The 20000-nt window shown below is 40.3% G+C and overlaps 1 protein-coding gene across 1 annotated transcript; it reads left to right on the top strand.

Annotated features, from left to right (window-relative positions):
- Positions 1-9116: 9116 nt before the first annotated feature.
- Positions 9117-12405, top strand: LOC138004120 (keratin, type I cytoskeletal 9-like). Its single transcript, XM_068850544.1, has 3 exons — positions 9117-9368; positions 9738-9860; positions 10956-12405. The coding sequence occupies exons 1-3, from the start codon at positions 9215-9217 to the stop codon at positions 11861-11863; spliced, it is 1185 nt and encodes a 394-aa protein (XP_068706645.1). The 5' UTR covers positions 9117-9214; the 3' UTR covers positions 11864-12405.
- Positions 12406-20000: the final 7595 nt, after the last annotated feature.

Genomic DNA, 20000 nt, shown 5'->3' with positions numbered 1-20000 from the left:
AAAAGATTTTGTCTTGTAAGAAAACAAGCGAGACGTTTATCCATGGGGAACAAACATGTTCAGCAATCAGCCGGTGTGTTGTTATTTAAGGTAATCCCCATGAAAATGACGTACTATCCAGATTTTTTTTCAAACTTGGCACAATTGACATCCATTCATATCATCTGTCTTCTGCAGTTGGTCGTGTACGACAATGACTGTTTATGGAGCCTTTATTTTCCTTGTCCAGACTGGTCTATCTTGAGCTGTTTGTTTCCGGGTGTTATTGTTAATGTTTCTCTGTTTTATATTTCTTTTCATGACTTCTTTAAACCTCAGTTCTGGCCGACCTCGATTTCTTGACCCTTCACAAAGCTGGGAATACAACAGCTGTCTTGGTAGCCTCTCGGTTCCCATTCTGTGGATATGTCCTAACCATCTCAGCCCTTTTTCAATAAGGATATCTTCTATTGATGGGAGTCCTGCTCGACTTAGTACGTCAACGTTTGTAATCTTGTCTCTCCATGTGACACCCATGATTGCTCTCAGATGACGCATCATGAAAGCGTGAAGTTCTTTAACTTGGTAACGACAGATGGTCCAAGTTTCAGCTCCATAGAGTAAGGTTGACCGCAGCACAGCCCTATACACTTTCCATTTGACATCTATAGAGACGTGCTTGTTCTTCCATAGCCGATCTTGCAGTTTTGCGAAAGCAGTGCTGGCTTTTCCCATTCTGTTTACAATCTCTGTATCAATTTTGTTGTTGCTGGACACGGTGCTTCCCGGTTAAATGTCCCCATCTGGGACATTCATTCACAGGAAATTTAAAAAATGAAATAAAAAGTAGGGGTCACCGAGCTTGTTTTCGCACTGTATTCCCTAGATGAACCGTTTAAATTGTTTTTATGTGGCAAAAGCTACTGAATATTACTGAAAACGTAGACCTGCTTGTTTGTCCGGGCTATAATCGTTAAGTAAAGTGATTTCAAATTGCTCAATCGTGCAAAGAAATGTAAGCAAATTGGACTTCTAAAAGTTATTACCTTGCACTCGGTGTCAGGCTCCAAATGCAGTTTCACGTCATTTATAGGTAATACTAGAACTTCTACTATCCACCTTTTTTTCTTCGTAAAATATGTTTGCCGTGTACCTATAACAAGTAAATAAAACCATTTAAAATGGGGGGTCACTGCACTCGTTTCTTTGCAACACGATAATAATGTATAGCAAAGGGGCAATTTCGGCTTCAAAATGATGCTTTTCCGCGAAAGGACTGGAACAAGTTCCAAAACATCACCTTCTTAACCGCGAAGAGTTATCATGATTGCACTCAAAAGCCCTTGAACAGCAAAAGCGGTCTTTTTTGCCTCTCTTCAGATGGCCAACGTGAAACCCCGCCATCCTCTAAGTCGCAATGTTATGCGCAGTATGAGATGCGCGGTGCAAAGCAAGGGAATCACCTTAATTAAGTTCTCATGTCACGTATCGACCTAAAATCATCAAATCAAACTGCAATCTCGACCCCAGAGCTCTTCTCTTGACCGAGGGAGAGAATAGCTCTGGGGAACCCTGAAACAAAGTGTCTTCTCGTTGGTTTTCGGGAAGAACAATCAAAAGCGTCTCTAATTGGTGCATTCATGTTAGCACGAGGAGTGAGCAGGCGCAGGCTGTAAGAACGTTCTCCTACGCAGAGTTTCCCAGAGCCTTGGGTCGACCCGAGGCTCTGGTGACGAGAATGATCATCCTTTATTAACATGTGCAGGTATTTATTTTGTTCTTTGATTTTCGCTTTTCGTTCAAATGTTAAACAACGTGATTCCTAAAGTCACAATCTGGTACAGCGAGTTGACAGTTTTGACTTCCGATATTTATATTTAAACAACTTCGTGTAAACTGTCGAGGTCGTTAAGATATTTTTTCACCAGTGCACAGCGCTTAACTAGCGTGTATATTTCTAGCCGCGGTTAAATAAAAGATACATTTTTATCAAGAAAACGTTGTGTTTGGTGTATTCTTTTATGTTAGTGTTTGCTCTATAGAAGCAACTTTAGCTACTAAAGAAATTAATCTTTTTTTGTGAAGTTGTCTTGTCGATCAAAAAAGCTCTTGTATTTAGGTTGACCGCTTTTGTGAGAATTCATCTCCCATGAGAATATATCCGCTCTTTAGACCTTTTTGATACTTACAGTGTAAGATAAAGATTACTTATTTAACAAATTCCTTGTCAAACGAATACTCTTTCGCCCAGTTGCGGGATTAAACATGACATATAAAGAAAACGCTACCTTAGGTCGTGTTCTAGTGGGATCAACCGTTTCAACCGCAACTGGTTTCGGTTGAAGCGGTTGAGGTTTCCCAATAGAACACTTTTCCAACCGTTTTCGGTTGAAACTCGGTAACTCCTGGGAATAGTTATTACCAGACTTCTCAGCGTTGACAAGTTGAGGCCTGAAAGCAACACGGCAGGAATCCGCGGCCGACTTTAAATGGCCTGCGTAAACGACAGCAGTTGCTGCCAATGCTTTTTCAACTATTTCAACCTAGTTTGATGCCGGTTGAAAAAGTTGATCAACCAAACCAACCGAAAACGGTTTTTTTCCCAATAGAACACGAAAAAACGCAACCAAATCAACCAACTAAAAACGGTTGATCCCAATAGAACAAGACCTTAGTGTTTTGTCGACGAGTGCCACTTGACCAGCGTGAACCCGTGTCTTTCTCAACGACAATGGAGGCTGAGAATTAAGAGAGACCTTGGGAATGGGGTTGTCTGAGTATCTGGTTAATCATCTTGATGCCATGGCTACGGATTCGTTCCTGACCGCTCTTACCCGTCTGGCGCAGCCAGGCTCTTAATCCACTTTGGATAGCATCGCATTGCAGATGTGTGGTCGTTGTTGGATCAGGTTTATAATAGGAAAGGATCGGTGCTGCGTAGAGCTCTGTCTTTCTGGTGTTCCTCCCATTTAAGGTGGGCACTTTTCTTTGTGAGGGTGGTAAACAGCAATCTTTGTGGAGTAACGGTTTAGATAGGTGAATAGCCCAAGGATGGATAAGAGTTCTTTCGTGTTAGCTGATGCAGATATGTTTCTAATTGCTACTTGCTTGTCAACCTCAGGGTGGATGCCTTTGTTTCCTAGTGTATGACCATAGAACTTGACATTTTTTTTGGAAGTTCTCGGAGTTGATGCTCACATTTTGAGCATATCTAAGAGGGCCTTGTAGAGTTCTTCTTCTCTGGACACGAAAACAATGAAGAAGACACAACTGGAAGACATATTGGAGCACTATTATGCCAAAGGGTAGGCATTTGAAACTTAACCGCCCGTAGGTCGTATTGAAAGTGCATAACGTGCTGGACGCGTGATCGAATTCGATGTGCCCTATTTTGTGCCAACCACCGAAGGTAAAAAAAATTCCCGTGAAGATGGGGAAGGATCTCGTTGATACTGTGACTGTAGTGATGCTCACGCCGAATGTGCTTAATTTAAATTAAGCACAAAAAGAAGGTCAGGCTATGCTTTTGTTTTGGTCATTGGTCATACACTAGGAAACAAAGGCATCCACCTTGAGGTTGACAAGCGAGTAGCAATTAGAAACATATCTGCAGCAGCTAACACGAGGGAACTCTTATCCATCCTTGGGCTGCTCACCTATCTAAACCGTTACTAAACAAAGATTGTTGATTGCTTTTATTTTTAAAAAGCACAAAAAGAAGGTCAGGATATGCTCTCTGACATTGCAAACGATCGAGTTGACCCAATCGGTAGGTTGACTTACCCCCGTCAAAATATCGTCTGGGAGAAACTTGTCTAATTCGACTTTGTAGATAGGAATGATACGTATCGGTACTGTACGGGTATGGTGAGCAACTGCCCTAGGGTTTTCTATGAGCTATATATGGTATTTGCCATCAAGGAACTGCCTATCTTGTCAAAACAAATCTTTGTATTTTTCTAGGCCAAAGCATATGGGCTTTGATAGGCTTGCAATTCGGAGAGCTGTTTGTTTTTGGGATAGTGTTTGGGTACTGAATTGCCCCTGGTTGTGTATATTGATGATTCCGAATTCTTGTGCAATCTGGAAACCGATGGATCATAGATGGGTGACCGGCGGCCGGAGCTTTAACAATTATGAACTTTGAGAGTTATGAGTTGCTTTGAAGGTTACTTTGAGTGTGGTAGCGCCGAATTTGCAGGTGGAGGTTCCTCTGCAGCCGTTTAGGACAGCGGTACATGGCTGGATTTCAAAACATAAGCCAAGTCTCTGCAGACCATCCATAGTTAAAACACAGGTGTCTGCACAAGCATCTATCTTCATTTGGATATTGAGTTTATCGGGGTAGCGGCCAACGCTAAGCACTGAAAATTCCCTTGTGATAATGCCGAGGACTACGGTAATTAGGTCGGAGTAGTCAACGCTGGCTTTATCGTGGTCCGTGATCTGTTCGTTGTTTAACTGTAAGTGGATGTCCTGGCCTCTACAGACTGGGATTTGAACATTTTTGTTCAGTTGTTTGAGTCTTTTCTTCATACATGCACACTCTCTGGAGACATATGGCTGGTTTTACTGCAGCACTGGCATTTGGCATGCAGGGATGGGCACGTATCAAAACTTCTATGTTTCGTACCACATATAAAGCAGCCGTTGTGATTAAATTTAAACCTCGACGTGTCTGGGGATTGGGAGTAGAGTGTTGGTTTATCTTAACTTTGAGCTCGTCTACTCCTGAGCAGTGTGGGCGGTTTGTGTTGGGCAGTGTACCAGGTTTCGTCTTGCTCTGTACAGAGTGTACACTGGCTTCAGTTTCCCCGCGTGAGTTAACTTGCATTTGCGCTTTCCTCTGTTTTTGATAGGTCGTAACCTCGTTGAAAAGTAAGCGGGTTTACTTTATAAATGGCATCCTTCCTAACCTGTCTGATTGCAAGCCTGATACCATTGCCCCGTCCTTAAATACTGGGTTACGGGCAAAGTCATTAATAAGGGTGCGAGCTTTAGTTAGGAATTCGTCTAGAGGCTTGTCGCCTTGCTTTTCAGGCATCTCATCTGGTACCGTGAAAGGATTTAATTGCTTTTGGATCTTGTCTAGTTAACACCAAGTTGAAATTGTATCCAGGTGGCACCCTTTTGGGATACATAATACTTAGTTGACCAGTCCTCAGAGGGAGGTTTTAGTGCCCGTGTAACCCAATCAAGGCAACAAAAGAACAGAAGAACAAATTTGTTAAGAGTCCCAAATGCAGCCGAGAAGTTGAAACAGGGACTACCAGGATAAAATGTAACTAGTGGTGCCGGAGGACGGTTCTTGAACCCGAGGTCTTTGGAAGTCAAGGCAAGCGTCCTAATCACTGGGACACACTGCCTCTGCGATAAGGGTGAGGAAGTTAAGACCAGGATAAAACAACATTTGGGGGGGGGGGGGGGGATATGTAAAGTAAATATTTCCGGTCAAAACTGGAAAGCGAGTGATCAACTTCTCCTCTGCTAAATGATTTTGTATTTTTGTTGAAGATTCTAACGAATGCAGTTTATCGCCTTCACCCTGTCACGTCAACGCCAAATGCAAGAATACCGAAGGATCTTATTTGTGTTTATGTGAAGCTGGATACACTGGAAATGGAAAAACCTGTACTGGTAAGAGTGTCTAAATAGCTGTCAGGACCACTTTGTCAGTTATTGTAGAGAAAACGCAAGAAATGAGTTTAAATATTCCACGACATTGTACAGTTAGTTATTGTACACATGGTTATTGTATAGTGGAGAACCGGTTTGACTAGTTTAGCTGCTGACGTTGCCCCTTACGCAAAAATCTGTCACATGTTTTTGGTTGTTTACAATTCATTTGCTAAACCTTTAGTGCAAAAAATGTTGGATAATAAATAGCTTATTACATGTTTTGATGTTTAGTGTCGGTGAGTATTTATTTCTACTCGTTTTTGGATTTTGACATGGCCTAGCGGGAACGTCAAAATACAGCACAACTCGTAATAATACTAAGCGATATCTACACACCAAAACTTCAAATACGATACAGTATATATATATTTCTCAAAGTTATTGATAATTCAAGACCTCAACAGCCAATAAATGATGCCTATTTTGGTCAGGTGGACACGCCGTGTTCTTTTAGCGAAACACGCGTGTGTTTACAGAAAATTACAATAATGAAAGCGTAAAAAGGCTCCATACAGCTATTTATTGTCGTCAACTCAAACTATACTGATCGCTTTTACATTACCCTTTCTTGTAAATGGTTAAATACCTCTTTAGATACATGTGATGCCATACAACCTTCGTAGAGGATACAGACAGCCCTTCTTATTTGCCATGGCCTGGATAAATTTAGCAAGCCAGTAGTTCAATGATAAAGCCTCCGTGTCCTCAGAATTTTCCTCGACGTTACACACGAGATGCAAATAGCCCACTTTCGATACATTGAAATTCAGTCCTAAACAAAAGGCATCATCTCGAAGATCTGGAGAATAAACTCGCACAAATCCTTATATTTGATCCAAAAGCCTCGAGATGATGACTTTTGTTGAAAACCGAATTTTGAGGGGGGTTTTCAACTATTGTTATTGCGCATACGTTCTGCGCATCTCGAGACACTCAGGTTTCCTATTGCTGGTGCTTATTAATACAGGGATATTTTCGCGTGGTTCAAAACTAAGCGGAGAAAGCAGAACTGAGTAAGTGCTCTTGGTATCCAAAAAGAAAATTGGGGGTAACCACGCATTTTCGGAAATAATTAAGCTTCAATTTGGAACAGAACGCCATGCATTGCTTTGTATTTTAAAACTTTTTACAAATATTGTTGATTAGTTATCTTCTAAAAACGCGTGGTTACCCCCAATTCTCTTTTTGGATTTCAATAACACTTGTTATGATCTGCTTTTCTCGCATATTCAGTAAACCGCGCAAAAATACCTGCGAATTAGTAGGAACCGTCCTTAATAAATCGAAATTGGTCTATTGTAATCTTTGAAAACGCTTCCAACTTCCAAATCCGGAAATGAAATGTCCTCGTCCTTTTTCATTAAAGGGAAAAATTTCCACCGCCCACTTATCTTTGTACTTCGTCGGTCGAGCTTCACTGACTAAAGCAGACTAGCTCTTCTTCGACTCTTCTTGGAATCTAAAACGAGAGTTATTTAAACTTGTATCCATTCCGCAAGCACATGCGAAAATAGTTTCCCAAAAGAAGGTCACGAACAGGCCAACTCTCAATAATTTACATTCTAATTTTGCAAACAATACAATACAATCACGAATAAACAAAAATACAACAATACAACAATAGATTCTTTGAGAAGCCATACCAAGAACTCGTGCTTCGGGTTTCATCAGGTGAGGGTTTCCAAACACCTGGAAACAAAAAAAGCAGTCGGCCGAAGCGGCCTCATGCTTTCATCTATTTCTCGGTGTTTGAAACCCCTTATGAAACCCTCCCACTCGTTGCTGATAAAGTGGCGGCGGAGCTCCTCGCGCTGAAAGCGCTCGCGAGGAGCACCATGATTAAGAAAATATGGTAACCCATCTGTGCGAAACATTTTGGTTTTAGCTATGACATCATCATACGACCGTCTGTCCGCACGTCCACCACCTTCTTGTATGCCAATGCGGCAATGTATGCCATATCGTGGTCTCAAGTTTATAGCTCATCGAGTTCGACTTATTTTAAAGTTGACCGCTGACCAGGTACTGGTGTTCGATCGGATCGCAGGCTCAACACAGGTTAACTTCCTCTAATCAGGACGAGGCTCAATCTTTTTTTTATTTGCTACAATACTAAATAATATAAACTTTAAACATACTGTTAGTGGCTAGGAGACCTTTAAAAACCATAAGGCTTATACTGAGAGGTCTTGGCGATACGTGAATAAGAAATCAATTACAACAAAACGTGAGCATAGAAAACGAAATGGAAACTTCAAACTGCTATTTTGATGCCTTTACAGTTTATGTTATTTGGTTTTTTATCTTACGTAATATTTCATTTTAATAAAATCAACAAACTGTTTTTTAAAGGAAGATAAACTGGAAAGAGATGTAATTGAAAGTGGCAAAGCATTCCAGATTTTTGGTCCTTGGTAGAGTATGGTGAACTGCTTAATGATGGGGCCTAAGAAGATATGAAGCTCTAGTGTCACAATTGTGTATTTGATTATTTGTGAAAAGTAGATTTTAAAAAGGCAAAGGTAATAAATGGTGGTGGTACAGAAACATAAATTTTGTGATATAGAGAGAATCAAGAGTTAGAGACTTTAAAAGACTTCTCAACACTTAAGACAACAATAATACAATAGACAGATTTGTTTAAAAATAGTGAAATCTTAAACTGTTCTAAAATACAGAGGAGCCTCTCTAATGCTGTCCCGGGTGTAATGTCATTCCATTTGTCTGGTAGATATCAACGAATGCAGAGCAGCGCCTTCGCCTTGTCATGTCAAAGCTGAATGCCATAACAACGAAGGATCTTATGAGTGTTCATGCAATGCTGGATTTACAGGCGATGGAAAGTTTTGTACCGGTACGAGGTTGATAGATGAAAAGTATTTTGATATTTCTTATGTTCAACAATATCTTTAATTTCCTACCTTTACTTTCTTGGATAGCGTGCTTTATGGGAAACGCACTTTTTTTCACATTACGACACGATACGATAACTATAATTGGAGAGGGAGACGCAATTAAATTTTGACATTTTTCTAACTTGCCCTCTAGCTCAGTACAACAAAGGGAACTCCACACCCTACACTTTGCCACGGAATACGTGTGGGTCATTTTACGTCCGACAGGGTTATGAACATTGAAGGCTTGTGAGACAGGGCCTACGGTTTATCGTCCTTAACCCGAAAGGCTAGAGAGTGTAACCATTTAAAGATGTAATTACAATTACATTACATTAATATAATATTAATTTAAAGACTGTGAGTGCTGGTTCGGCCGGAGTTATTATTTTATATTTTTTATCATGCGACCAACAGAGCCATTCGGTCGGCGATCTTTCCATGGAATATTATCTGTAACTTATAAAAGGGAATAAATTTTGTTAACTAAATGTCGTTTTCTTAAGCGAACATCAGGTGAAACATTTCTCTATACGCGCCATCTATGAATAACGATAAGGAAATGTTCAACTTTTCAGACTCGGATGAAACAGTGGTAGTGGAAGCATGCGGTCAGTTATGGTTTCTGTTCAAAAGTGAAAAGAATTTTTTTGTTTAACTTCATGGTAGACGATTGTTGTATTGTGGTTTTAGATTTCAACGAATGCAATGCACCAACCTCGCCCTGCCATCTGAACGCCATCTGCAAGAATAGCGAAGGATCTTATGTGTGTTCGTGTAAGGCTGGATACACTGGAAACGGAAAAACCTGTACTGGTAACAACACCTCTGTCAATTTTTGGTCATATGATTGAAAGCTATACTCTTTGAGAGGGTACCGAGTTGGCTTGCGATTGGCTTTTTCGGACTAGCAGCTACCTTTTGTGCTTTTTGTAGATATAAATGAATACACTTCTTTCCCCCAACCACAACCCAGTCTGTCTCGTTAACGCTTAGGAGTTTGTCGATTTCCATTTTATCTCAGTACCCCACCCTCATCCTCAATGTCACACCTAAGAGAAACTTTTTTTCTTCTTATTTTGTGCCTTTTTCATTTAATCAAACAATGGGGGCCCGGTGAACAGTAAGGCTGTTAATACAGACTACATTTAATCGGTTCTTAATGTTGTCTCATTTTTGCTGTAGATGTTAATGAATGCGCTGCGTCCTCTCGTGTCTGTCACATAAAAGCTTCATGCACCAATACGCCTGGCTCTTACCGATGCAGTTGCAATCCGGGGTACAGTGGTAACGGGAAAATATGCAAAGGTGAAATTAAACGTAATCAATTGCAAGTTAAAATATAAAGCGTCTCTGAAAACATATTAACGACATTCATCTAGGTATTACTAGAATTTTAACTATTATATTTCGTATAACTTTGTATACAAATTTCCTCTCATTTCCTTTCATTTGAAATTCACAGCGAGGGATTTTTTCATCTTGCCTGCTCTTGGAGCTAGACATATAGGGAATATATCTGTTTACAAACATTGCTTTTGTTATTCAAACTTGCTAACCACAGGAACAAAAGACCATTTGTTTTGACAGGGAATGATGCTCTGGTTGACAATAGTTGACGTCAACGATGTCTTTCCTATGATAACATTACTTATTGTCATCAACTTAAACTATACTGATCGTTTTAACATTATTCTTTCTTATAAATGGCTAAATGGCTCTTTAGATCGCATACCATACAATGTTCGTAGAGGATACCGACAGCCTTTCTTATTTGCCACCTCCTGGATAAATTTGGCAAACCAGGAATTCAGTGATAAAGCATCAATGTCGTTTACATTTTCCTCGACATTATACATGTACACGAGATGAAAATAGCCCACTTTCGATCGATTGAAATTCAGTCCTAAACAAAAGGCATCATCTGGAGGCGCTGGGGAGTAAACTCATACAAATCCTTACATTTGATCCTCTGAGCCTCGAGATGAAGTCTTTTGTTTAAAACTTACTTTTAATTAATGTATCGAAATTGGTCTATTGTAATCTTTGAAAACGCTTCCAACTTCCAAATCCAGAAATTTAAATGTTCTCGTCGACCCTTGTCATTTTCGAACAATTTCCACTGCCCACTTACCTTTGTACTTCGTTTGGTCGAACTTCACTGACTAAAGCAGATTAGTTCGTCTTCGACTGTTCTTGGAAATCTAAAACGGGAGTTACCTGTACTTCCATCCATCTCGCAAGCGCATGTGAAAATGGTTACCAAAGAGAGGTCACGACTAGCCCAATTATGAATAATTTACATTCTAGTTTTGAAAACAGTACAATACAAATAATTATAATAGATGGAAAAAAAACTAGGAAGATACATTGAGTATTGTTATAATTCTATACTTATATTAGATCCTGTTCCTGGAACTGTAACCTTGACAACAAGTGGCCGAAAGGGACGTTATGGTGTCATACAAAGGTTCACAATTCCAAAAAGCGGACGTTATAAAATCCAAACCTGGGGCGCTAGAGGAGGAACACACTCGTATAACTACGGTTACAGGCCGGGGACTTATTACGGAGGTAGAGGTGCATTCATAGAGGGAACGTTCACGCTAAATAAAGGAACAGTGCTGAATATCGTGGTGGGACAGAGAGGAGGAGATTCAGTAGAGGTGAAAGGAGGACAATCCACTACCAGAACAGCAGCTCAACTGGGACTGTCTGTGGAGGACAATGCTGGTACAGGGGGAGGCGGAGGGAGTTTTGTTTATACAACAAGTAATGGGCTTTTGCTGGCTGCCGGAGGAGGTGGAGGTGCATCTGCTGGATATAATGGTGCCGATGGTCAGGCGGGTGCTAGAGGGGCTAATAGCGTAGGAAGATATTCGTCTAAAAGCAGAAAGGGGGGAACTGGGGGATTTCCCGGTAAGTGCAACAGTGCAGGTGCCAGTTGGCATGGGGGAGTAGGTGCTGGTTGGTTAGCGCAGGGGTGTGCCAGGGCAGGTAGTAGTCATGGTGAAAGGGGTGGATCACGTGCCCAGGGTTGGGTAGGAGGACGAGCAGGGAGAATGAATAGTGGTTATAACGGTGGACCACACCCAGGTGCAGTTGGGGGATTTGGTGGTGGGGGAGGAGGTTCTGAAGATAATGGAGCATCAGGAGGTGGAGGTGGTTATTCTGGTGGAGGAAGCGGCACTCACCCATGGCAAGCCGGAGGGGGTGGAGGTTCCTACTGTAGTGGTGCGAGTTGTCGCCGTTTGTCTGGCAGAAATTCAAATGATGACGGCATGGTGCAAATAGTCAAATTACCTGGCTAGCGATGAAAATTCATCCTTTGTATGCGACGTCATTTAAATGGCTTTTTAAAAACTTTTATAAGGTTAGCTTCAAAAACTGCATCTCGTTATTTTGCATATACTTTCTGTAACCCACTTTTGTTAATATTTCGAAGTACCTGATTCGAATTGCTTACATGATTTAAGCGCAAATATAATCTAAAACATGGCCACCAATCGTGGCGGAATACATTCTTGAAAAAAGAAGGCCCACCCATCTAAAACTCGCTGTGTGCTTTGCTACTTTTAGTTAGGAATCGATATTTGACAGTGGAACGAACGCCAGTTCCGTTTTTTGTTTTGTTTTTATAGGTGCAACAAAATTAAGTTTGTTACGTATGTATTTCCACAAAGTGACTTGTGGGGCCACGAGTATAGCTACACACCCACAATGTGGGGTCCTCACTAATACATTGCCCTCAAAGGACTTGCTTTGGCCAGAAAGGCACGTTACAGTTTAAATTGTGATTTCCTCACATCGTCAGTTTGTGTGAAACATACGCAGCAGTCCCCACAATAGATATGACTAAGTAAAATTTAACTTTGCATTTTTTTTTGTCAATGGAAGAATTTTACTAGGGTAGGTAAAACACTGCCATGTAATTTATTTTGGGAAAATGCCTTTTTCTTGCAAATACACAAGGTGGTTTTATCCAGCAGATACGCACACCACATAAACGGTACTTTATTGATTTCACTTGACTTGTAATGTTGATAAACTGCCTATGAGGAGAATTGTATTTTTTGCTTACTTGAAAGACCCTTCAAAACGTTGAAAAATGGCATTTTCTTTCTGGAAATATATTTTCTCTATTCCAGAGATATTTTGGTCTTTCTTCTACAATTGACGATGTTACAAACTATTTACTCAGTAAGTATAAGGATAAATCACAAAATCACGAATATCTTCGGTAATATTATAGTGGTGTGATTGAAACTTAGCACATCTAATGTCCATCAAATAAGGCAAAAAAATGACACCCATTATGATGTTGTCATGGCAATTCTTTTGGCTTCAGTCCCTTTTTGCAATGAAATAACTATCTTTAATTTTTGAGAAGATAAGAATAGGTGGACGGTCCGACCAGAAATAGAAATGGAACCCATATGGCCATGCATCTCTTCTAAACCTCACAGACCAGTCAACGAAACAGTTCTGATGGCAACAGCAAAGAAAATCACTATTTTTTGTGTTGCCAACAAAAACTACTGGAGCCATGAAGTATGACTATCATGACTCCAAGATTCTAAGTTGTTTCTAATTTTATCTTCACGCTGAAACAGTTTGTGACGTCATCAATTTTTAAGTAATTCAAAAAAGAGAACATTCAAGCGAAAAATAGATTTTTTTGTTTTTTCATAGGCACTTTAAGACTACACCTCAAACAATAATTATTAAGCACTTTAAAACAACAGCTTAAAACGTCTGAGTGGCACCTCCAATAAGTCATTTTTTATAAGTTTTACTGCATTCAGCAAGTTATTCCATACTGTTGATGCAGTATTTCTTGCTTCTTTTTCTCATGACGAGTGTTCCAGTGACAATAATGGATATGCCAAAATCAGGTTAGATACTTCATGACGAATAGATAGCAAAGATCAACAGCAAACTTGGCATTTTTTAGGAAAACTATTTCGTCAATACGAGCAGCAGTAAAAAGAAACACAGTAATACTTTGCTTGGAGTAACACACGTTTCAGGCATGCCAAGTACCATTTTTAGTGTTATATTAAGCACTAAATGTGCACCATTAAAGCCAAGACACCTAATTTGTATACTTTAAAAATTTGGCATTCTGGCAACTTGAACTTGATAGTATGGCAGTATAGCTAATAGACAGCTAGGTTTTGCCAAAATTCGAGTTTTTCTCCCAATTTCTGTTTAATTATTGTTGAGTAAGACATGCCTTTAGTAATTTCAGGTAAATCAAACTCTATTTTGGTGGATCCATTCTAGTCATAACAATGCTTATTACATGTATAAATGTCACTTAGGCTGCAATATAGTGGGGCATAATTGGTCAGATGAATGAGCATCCCTTATACTTGGGGTGCAGGATTAGTGCAAGCGGCAAGAGCACTATGCCTTCCACCAGGGGCGTAGCGTCCGTATACGCACGTACGCCCGTACGTACAGCTAAAATCCGGCAATCCTTATTCCATGGAGGCAGTAATTTTTTTTAGTCATTATAAAATCGGGCCAAGTTTTTTTAAATTCGAATAATTAAACAGGTGTCTCTCTGTGTGAGTATTTCCAGTACCTTTTCATTAACCCATACAGGCCTGACCAAACGGATCCAACATCATCCAACATTGTTGGACGCTGTTGAAAAGTGTCGAACGAGGTGGTCAAACGAATGCAACATGTTGCATCCAGAATTTTAGACTCAAGGTTCTGGAACCAAAATCTACCCAGAATCCTTAGAAAACAAACTCTCGCCATGTAGGCGTTTTCAAGTTCCTTTTAAAATTATCAGGCTTTTCCAGAATCTGGGAACTTGAACAGCAAATGCCCGGTCTCCAAAGGTCTTGCACCATGCAGGTGTGAGGAACTTTGAGAAGACCCAGGGCATCACTGCGTAAGGAGTAGCGTCCCACGGTCTTGGCTTGCAAAAGATCCTGCAGATACATTGGCACCATAACCCTGAGAGCTTTGAACACAAGGGGGGCTATGTGTTCGAAGAGAGATTGCTTAAGCTTTCGTCCCTCAGACATTGAAGACTTTGCTTGTTCACTATTCCGTAGCTTGAAATGACGTGCCAACACGCGAAACAGATGCAACGAATAAGCCATTACCATGGATACCCATAGCCGCAGAGTAAGCGCGCGTGCAACACTGTTGAATGTGATGGCTGGAAGAATGCAACACTGTTGTTCACACCTTAGAACAAAAGAAACGTTGGATGATGTTGAAGACGATGTTTGATGAAAATCAAACCTCGTTCAACAACTTCCAACATCATGCAACATGGTGGCCAAAACGAGTGCAGCATGTCTGATTCAAAAATGTTGGATAATGTTACACTAACATGTTCAGTGGACCCGTTTGGCTAGGCCTTAATGGCAAGAAACGTAATAGTGGACGAAAGCAAAAGAAAAACTCTACCCTTCGAAGCCCCCACGCAGTGTCAGGCTTCAGTATCAACAGTCCCCAGTTCCCGGTTATTTTTAAAGGATATGTTATGATGATGATGATGATGATGATGATGATGATGATGATGATGATGATAATGATGATGATGATTATAACAGAATTTGCGACGTCTTGCCCTTTGCTTGTACTGTAAACTCCCTGTTTGTGTTGTTGCTTGCTTCAGAGAAAACTCGGCAGATAGGTAAAATAAACAACTAACTATTTTACATTTATTGAAATTTCCTTCGAAAATAGTCGGAAATAGCATTTCCGAGACCCTAACTTTAAAAATGTTCTGTTCTGTTCCCGTTAAACCATGATGATAAACAAAGCTAGTCTTTATTGTTTATTGAGACAATCGACAATGTATCAGCTATAACATCCTAGCTGTGCTGTTTGGAGTTATGCCTACATTTACTATAATTTTTACTCCGGATAATTCAAAATCCCGCAAACACGAACTGAATTTGTTTCCTTAAGTCATTTTGTTTGCAATCGTAACCTTAAACCTCGTCACATGTGACTGCATGAACAGAACGGAACAGATTCTGAAAATTGCCTTGAAATCAGACAACCTATATCGATCACATCTCGCGCGCTATTTATGGCGGGAGACAGAAAAGGCGCATTACAGCGGCAACCTTGAAATATATGATGCTAAATTTCAAAAAGCAAAAATTACATGATGCTGACCTTAAGTGATCACAATGATTTTATCATGACTGTAAGAGTATCTGTCTGGATCAGGAACTCTGAGTTTCCCTTTTAGCGCATCAAATTTAACCCTGCTAGCAGAGCCTTTCTTTTGCTTGCTCGATTTTGGCTTTCTCGAGAAAGGCTCTGCATGAATCGAGTAAGATCTTTATTGAATATGCGCTGCATGTTGCCAGGATACAGTCTCGAACCCAAGCCTAATATACCAGATCTCGCCGCCATCCTGGTTTTTCATGGTACAGGGGGCTCAATCATAACCACGGGTTTTGTCACCAAACCGACGCTCGCACTGAAAAAACCGGTTTAACGAGAGAAAACAAGATTGACTAGTCCAGAAGTTCGGGCTGCGGCGGCTTCAAAGAGTTGACGCGATTCGGGCAGAGCCTCCTTTTCTCCTCCTCAGTAAAGAAAAAGACAAGAGGAGGCTCTGCTCGCACGGTGACCAAATTTTTACTACGCTATCTGAGCTAGATTTAGATTGGGTTTGGCCTTGTACACTATTTAAAGAGTTGGCGGTCACAGCCAGAAATATTCATATATGAATTCGATTTTACTGTACATAAGTTGAATAATGACTAAGGTTTATGACTAGGCAATGCTGTTACTCCCTTATAGTTTCTTATTTTTCTCCCATTGTAGCTCATTTACTGTAACACTTAATGTAGTCTGAATATATCTCGAGTCTCTTCAATGTGTTTTTCTAATCAGCATGTTTGCGTAATGGGGACATTGAGATAGAAGGCGTATAAGCATAGCCAGAATGTTCTCTAAAACGTTGGCTTTTTTGTATTTTCTGTTCTCTTTAAATTCGTGCTAGTCACGATACATGCCTTTACTGTGACTGGTTACTAAGGAGAAGATTATAAAGTAAATGACCTGGGGAAGTTTGAGGCCGGGATTTAGAGTTCGGCATTACCACAATGGACGACCACAAAGCACTGTTATTTCCCTAGAAACGTAACATTTGTTAGGTAATTAGCCTATTTGCTAGTAATGGGGACAGTACCGGCATACTTTGGCTACATCAAAATTGTGTTTTGACAAGCAGATGCTTTTGGTCACCAGTTATCAGTATATTAGTGGACACCTGCCCTGGCCTGCAAATATAAATTGCAATTTCTTCGTCAAGCTGTGTGTAAATGGAACATCGTCACAATGTGAGCCGCGCGGTAATTTTGACAAAAATGGCCCGAAAATGGTTCCTTGAGGGACACCGCTTTTGACCAGCATGGTGAATCATAAACTGAATCATTGTAATAACAATAAATAATAATAATAATAATAATAATAATAATAATAATAATAATTTTATTATCACTTATCTACACCCATAATCATGGTAAAAAAACCGCCATACTGGAGAGCAAATTGCGCACTGGGACATCTAAAGCAAAGCAACTCAATTTAAATTTTCCTTTGTTTTGTATGACCCAGCGCGCAATTTGCTTTCCAGTATGGCGGCTTTTGTACCATGTAAGCGCTAGCTGCAAAGGGCCCGTTACAGTGCTCGTGTAGGACAATAAAAGCCACAATTGTAATTACTGTAGCTCAAGTTTCGAAAATTAAACTGATATGATCAAGGATATCTAAAGTCCACCTTTTCATGTTACATTTTGGGGGAAAAGAGAGCACAGCTTTGACCTAATGCCTAATTAAAACAGCGAGAAAGTGTATTGAAGTTAAACAATATGAGCTTAAGCAAAGACGACGACGACGGCTACAAGAATGCCACGAAACAATAGGTTTAATTAGCAAAAGCAATAGTTCTGCACGCGTGTGTTTTACATTTGATAGATTTCTTTGCCGTGCTCGTCTTGACATATTAGGGAGCTTAAGATCTACGACGGCGACGTGGACGAAAACGTCACCTCAAAATAGAACTTTGCTCTAGTAAAAGTCTTTTGCGATTATTCCATCTCGTTCGCTTCTTACAATGTGGGCGAAGTATCCTAAAAATAAATTGGTACGGGCGGTTTCAGGGTGAAAATAGAGAATGAAAGATTCTCTGTTGCATGCTCACGTTGTCGTCAAAACCTAAAATTTAGTGATTTCACGTCGTCGTCACGCAGAGAACCGCAAAAATATGAGCAGAAATCCGTGCCGCACGTGCAGCACGATTATTTATGCTCTTTTAACCAATGATATCATTGTTTTCTGGCGTTTTCGTCGACGTCGTCGTCGTAGATCTTAAGCTCCCTATTGACGTGAAATGATCAAATTTGAGGTTGTGTGAAAGAAGGGGGCGAACACCTTACGAAGACTTTTCAATTTTCCCTCTAAATATCCACACCGTTCTACCAATTTTATTCTTGGAATGTGGACTCACATTTTCCATGCCGAGCGACGTGGAGTAATCGCAAAATTATTACCGTAACGGGAAATAATATTTTTTAGACAACGTTCTCGTATCCGTCGTCGTCGTCGTCGTCGTCGTCGTCGTCCTTGCTTAAGGTCCCTAATGACGTGAATTGACCAAATTTCAAGTTGTGTAGCGGGACGCGAGAACATGACGAAATATTTTTAATTCTCTCCCCAAACAACCACACAATTCATGCCAATTTTATTCCTGCAATGTCGATACACACTTAGATTTTCCATTCCGAACGACTTGGGGTTATAACGAAGTTATTACAACAACGGAAAATGATATATTTAGACGTAAGCTCCCTATTGAAACCCTCTAATTTCATAAGACGTTTTCTGTGGCGACGCTGTAGTTGCCATGGTAACGTTATTTTGGAGGAAAAGGTGATGTGAGAAATTTACGATGGGTACTTAATACCTTGGCCAAATTTTGTCGTGATATGATTATCCTAACTGTATCTAAAACAGAATATGTTTATTTGTTTGAAAAAAGGAGAAACTATTTCGAGCCTCCTTAAGCAAAGAACGACTACAAAGGCTACGAAAATGCCACGAAACAATGAGTTAAATAGGCCTTTTGCAACTAACGATCCCATGGTACAAAATCCGCCATGCTGGAGGGCAAGCTCATTATTATTCCCACATTGGGACATAAAAAACAAAGGCAAGTCAAGCTTACCTGGTTCAGGTCTCTAGCAAAGGACTATTAGCAAAAACAATAGCTCTGCAAGCACTGCACGTGCGTTTTACATTTTTGATACATTTCTTTGCCCTTCTCGTTTTGACAAAGACGTGAAATGATCAAATTTGATGTCACGTGGAGGACGCGACCACCTGTTGTTGCGTTGTTTTCATGTTGCAAATTTTGTTGCTGATGGTAATCTTTCTTTTTCTCGATCGGCACTTTCTAAAAACTTCCTTGTGCTCTTCCTGTGCATCAATATTTATTTACTTAGCATCAATAGTTGTTTTGCATAAAGCAGGCTACCAACATCTGTACCATACTTTGTTCGCATTTTTGAGCTTTAAAATATAATTTTCGGTCCTATGTTTCTCCCATCTAGATACTAACCCCACCTCGACAGGGAAAAAAAATTCAATGAGCTTTTCTCGTGGAAACTGTCAGACGCTCAGTTAAGATGCTGTGAGTAAGAAGTTGAACTTCATGTTAGCCTCGAAGCCAATCTTTCTCGAGCCTTCCACGCAGACGCTCTTAGGGATTCGTCACGCGTTCCTCGCCCACAAGCGTTAGCTGAAACGAGCCACACATTCATTTCCCTTTGTTAAGAAACGGTCATCTGGAAATCACGTGCGGGCTACTGAGGAACCAATCAGCGCTGTATTGATCTCCCCTGGGAGCGCCAATGCGTCACCTTCTACTTCGGATGAATCATGAATGGACGAGGCCTTTTCAAAATATTCCTTAGAAACATTAATTTTGTTTCCTCGGTGGGGTATGCATTTGCACTCTCACTAGTCGAAATGGGAGTACTTAGCAAGGTTATGGTATCGTTTCATCTACAAGTAAAATTGAAAGCGTCGTGGAAATATATAAATACGAATACAAATATTAAGTATTGCAAGCGTATATTTTGAACTTTTGAATTGTGCAGTTGATTTGAACTGCACGAGAACTATTAACTTCAAGCGTAATGAACGCAACTAGGACAGTAGCGAAAAGAAAGTTTGGAAAAATCCAATACGTTTAGATAAGCTTGAAATTTTCAGGCTGCTTTTGGCGATAATCGTCTCTAAAAGTTAATTTAATGTTTTTGTGTTGCGAATGGATCCTTCGTACTCAGTATTTCTTCGATTTGAAAATAAAGCAAGCCTCAAATCAGTTCAACCGAAGGATTACAAGAAATGGGGTTATTCAAGCGAAACGACTCCACTAAAATAGCGCACAAA

The sequence above is a fragment of the Montipora foliosa genome, chromosome 5, assembly GCF_036669935.1.
Source record: "Montipora foliosa isolate CH-2021 chromosome 5, ASM3666993v2, whole genome shotgun sequence".
Taxonomy (NCBI): Eukaryota; Metazoa; Cnidaria; class Anthozoa; order Scleractinia; family Acroporidae; genus Montipora; species Montipora foliosa.
The sequence above is the reverse complement of the archived record's forward strand: the minus strand, read 5'-3'. Positions and strand labels throughout refer to the sequence as shown.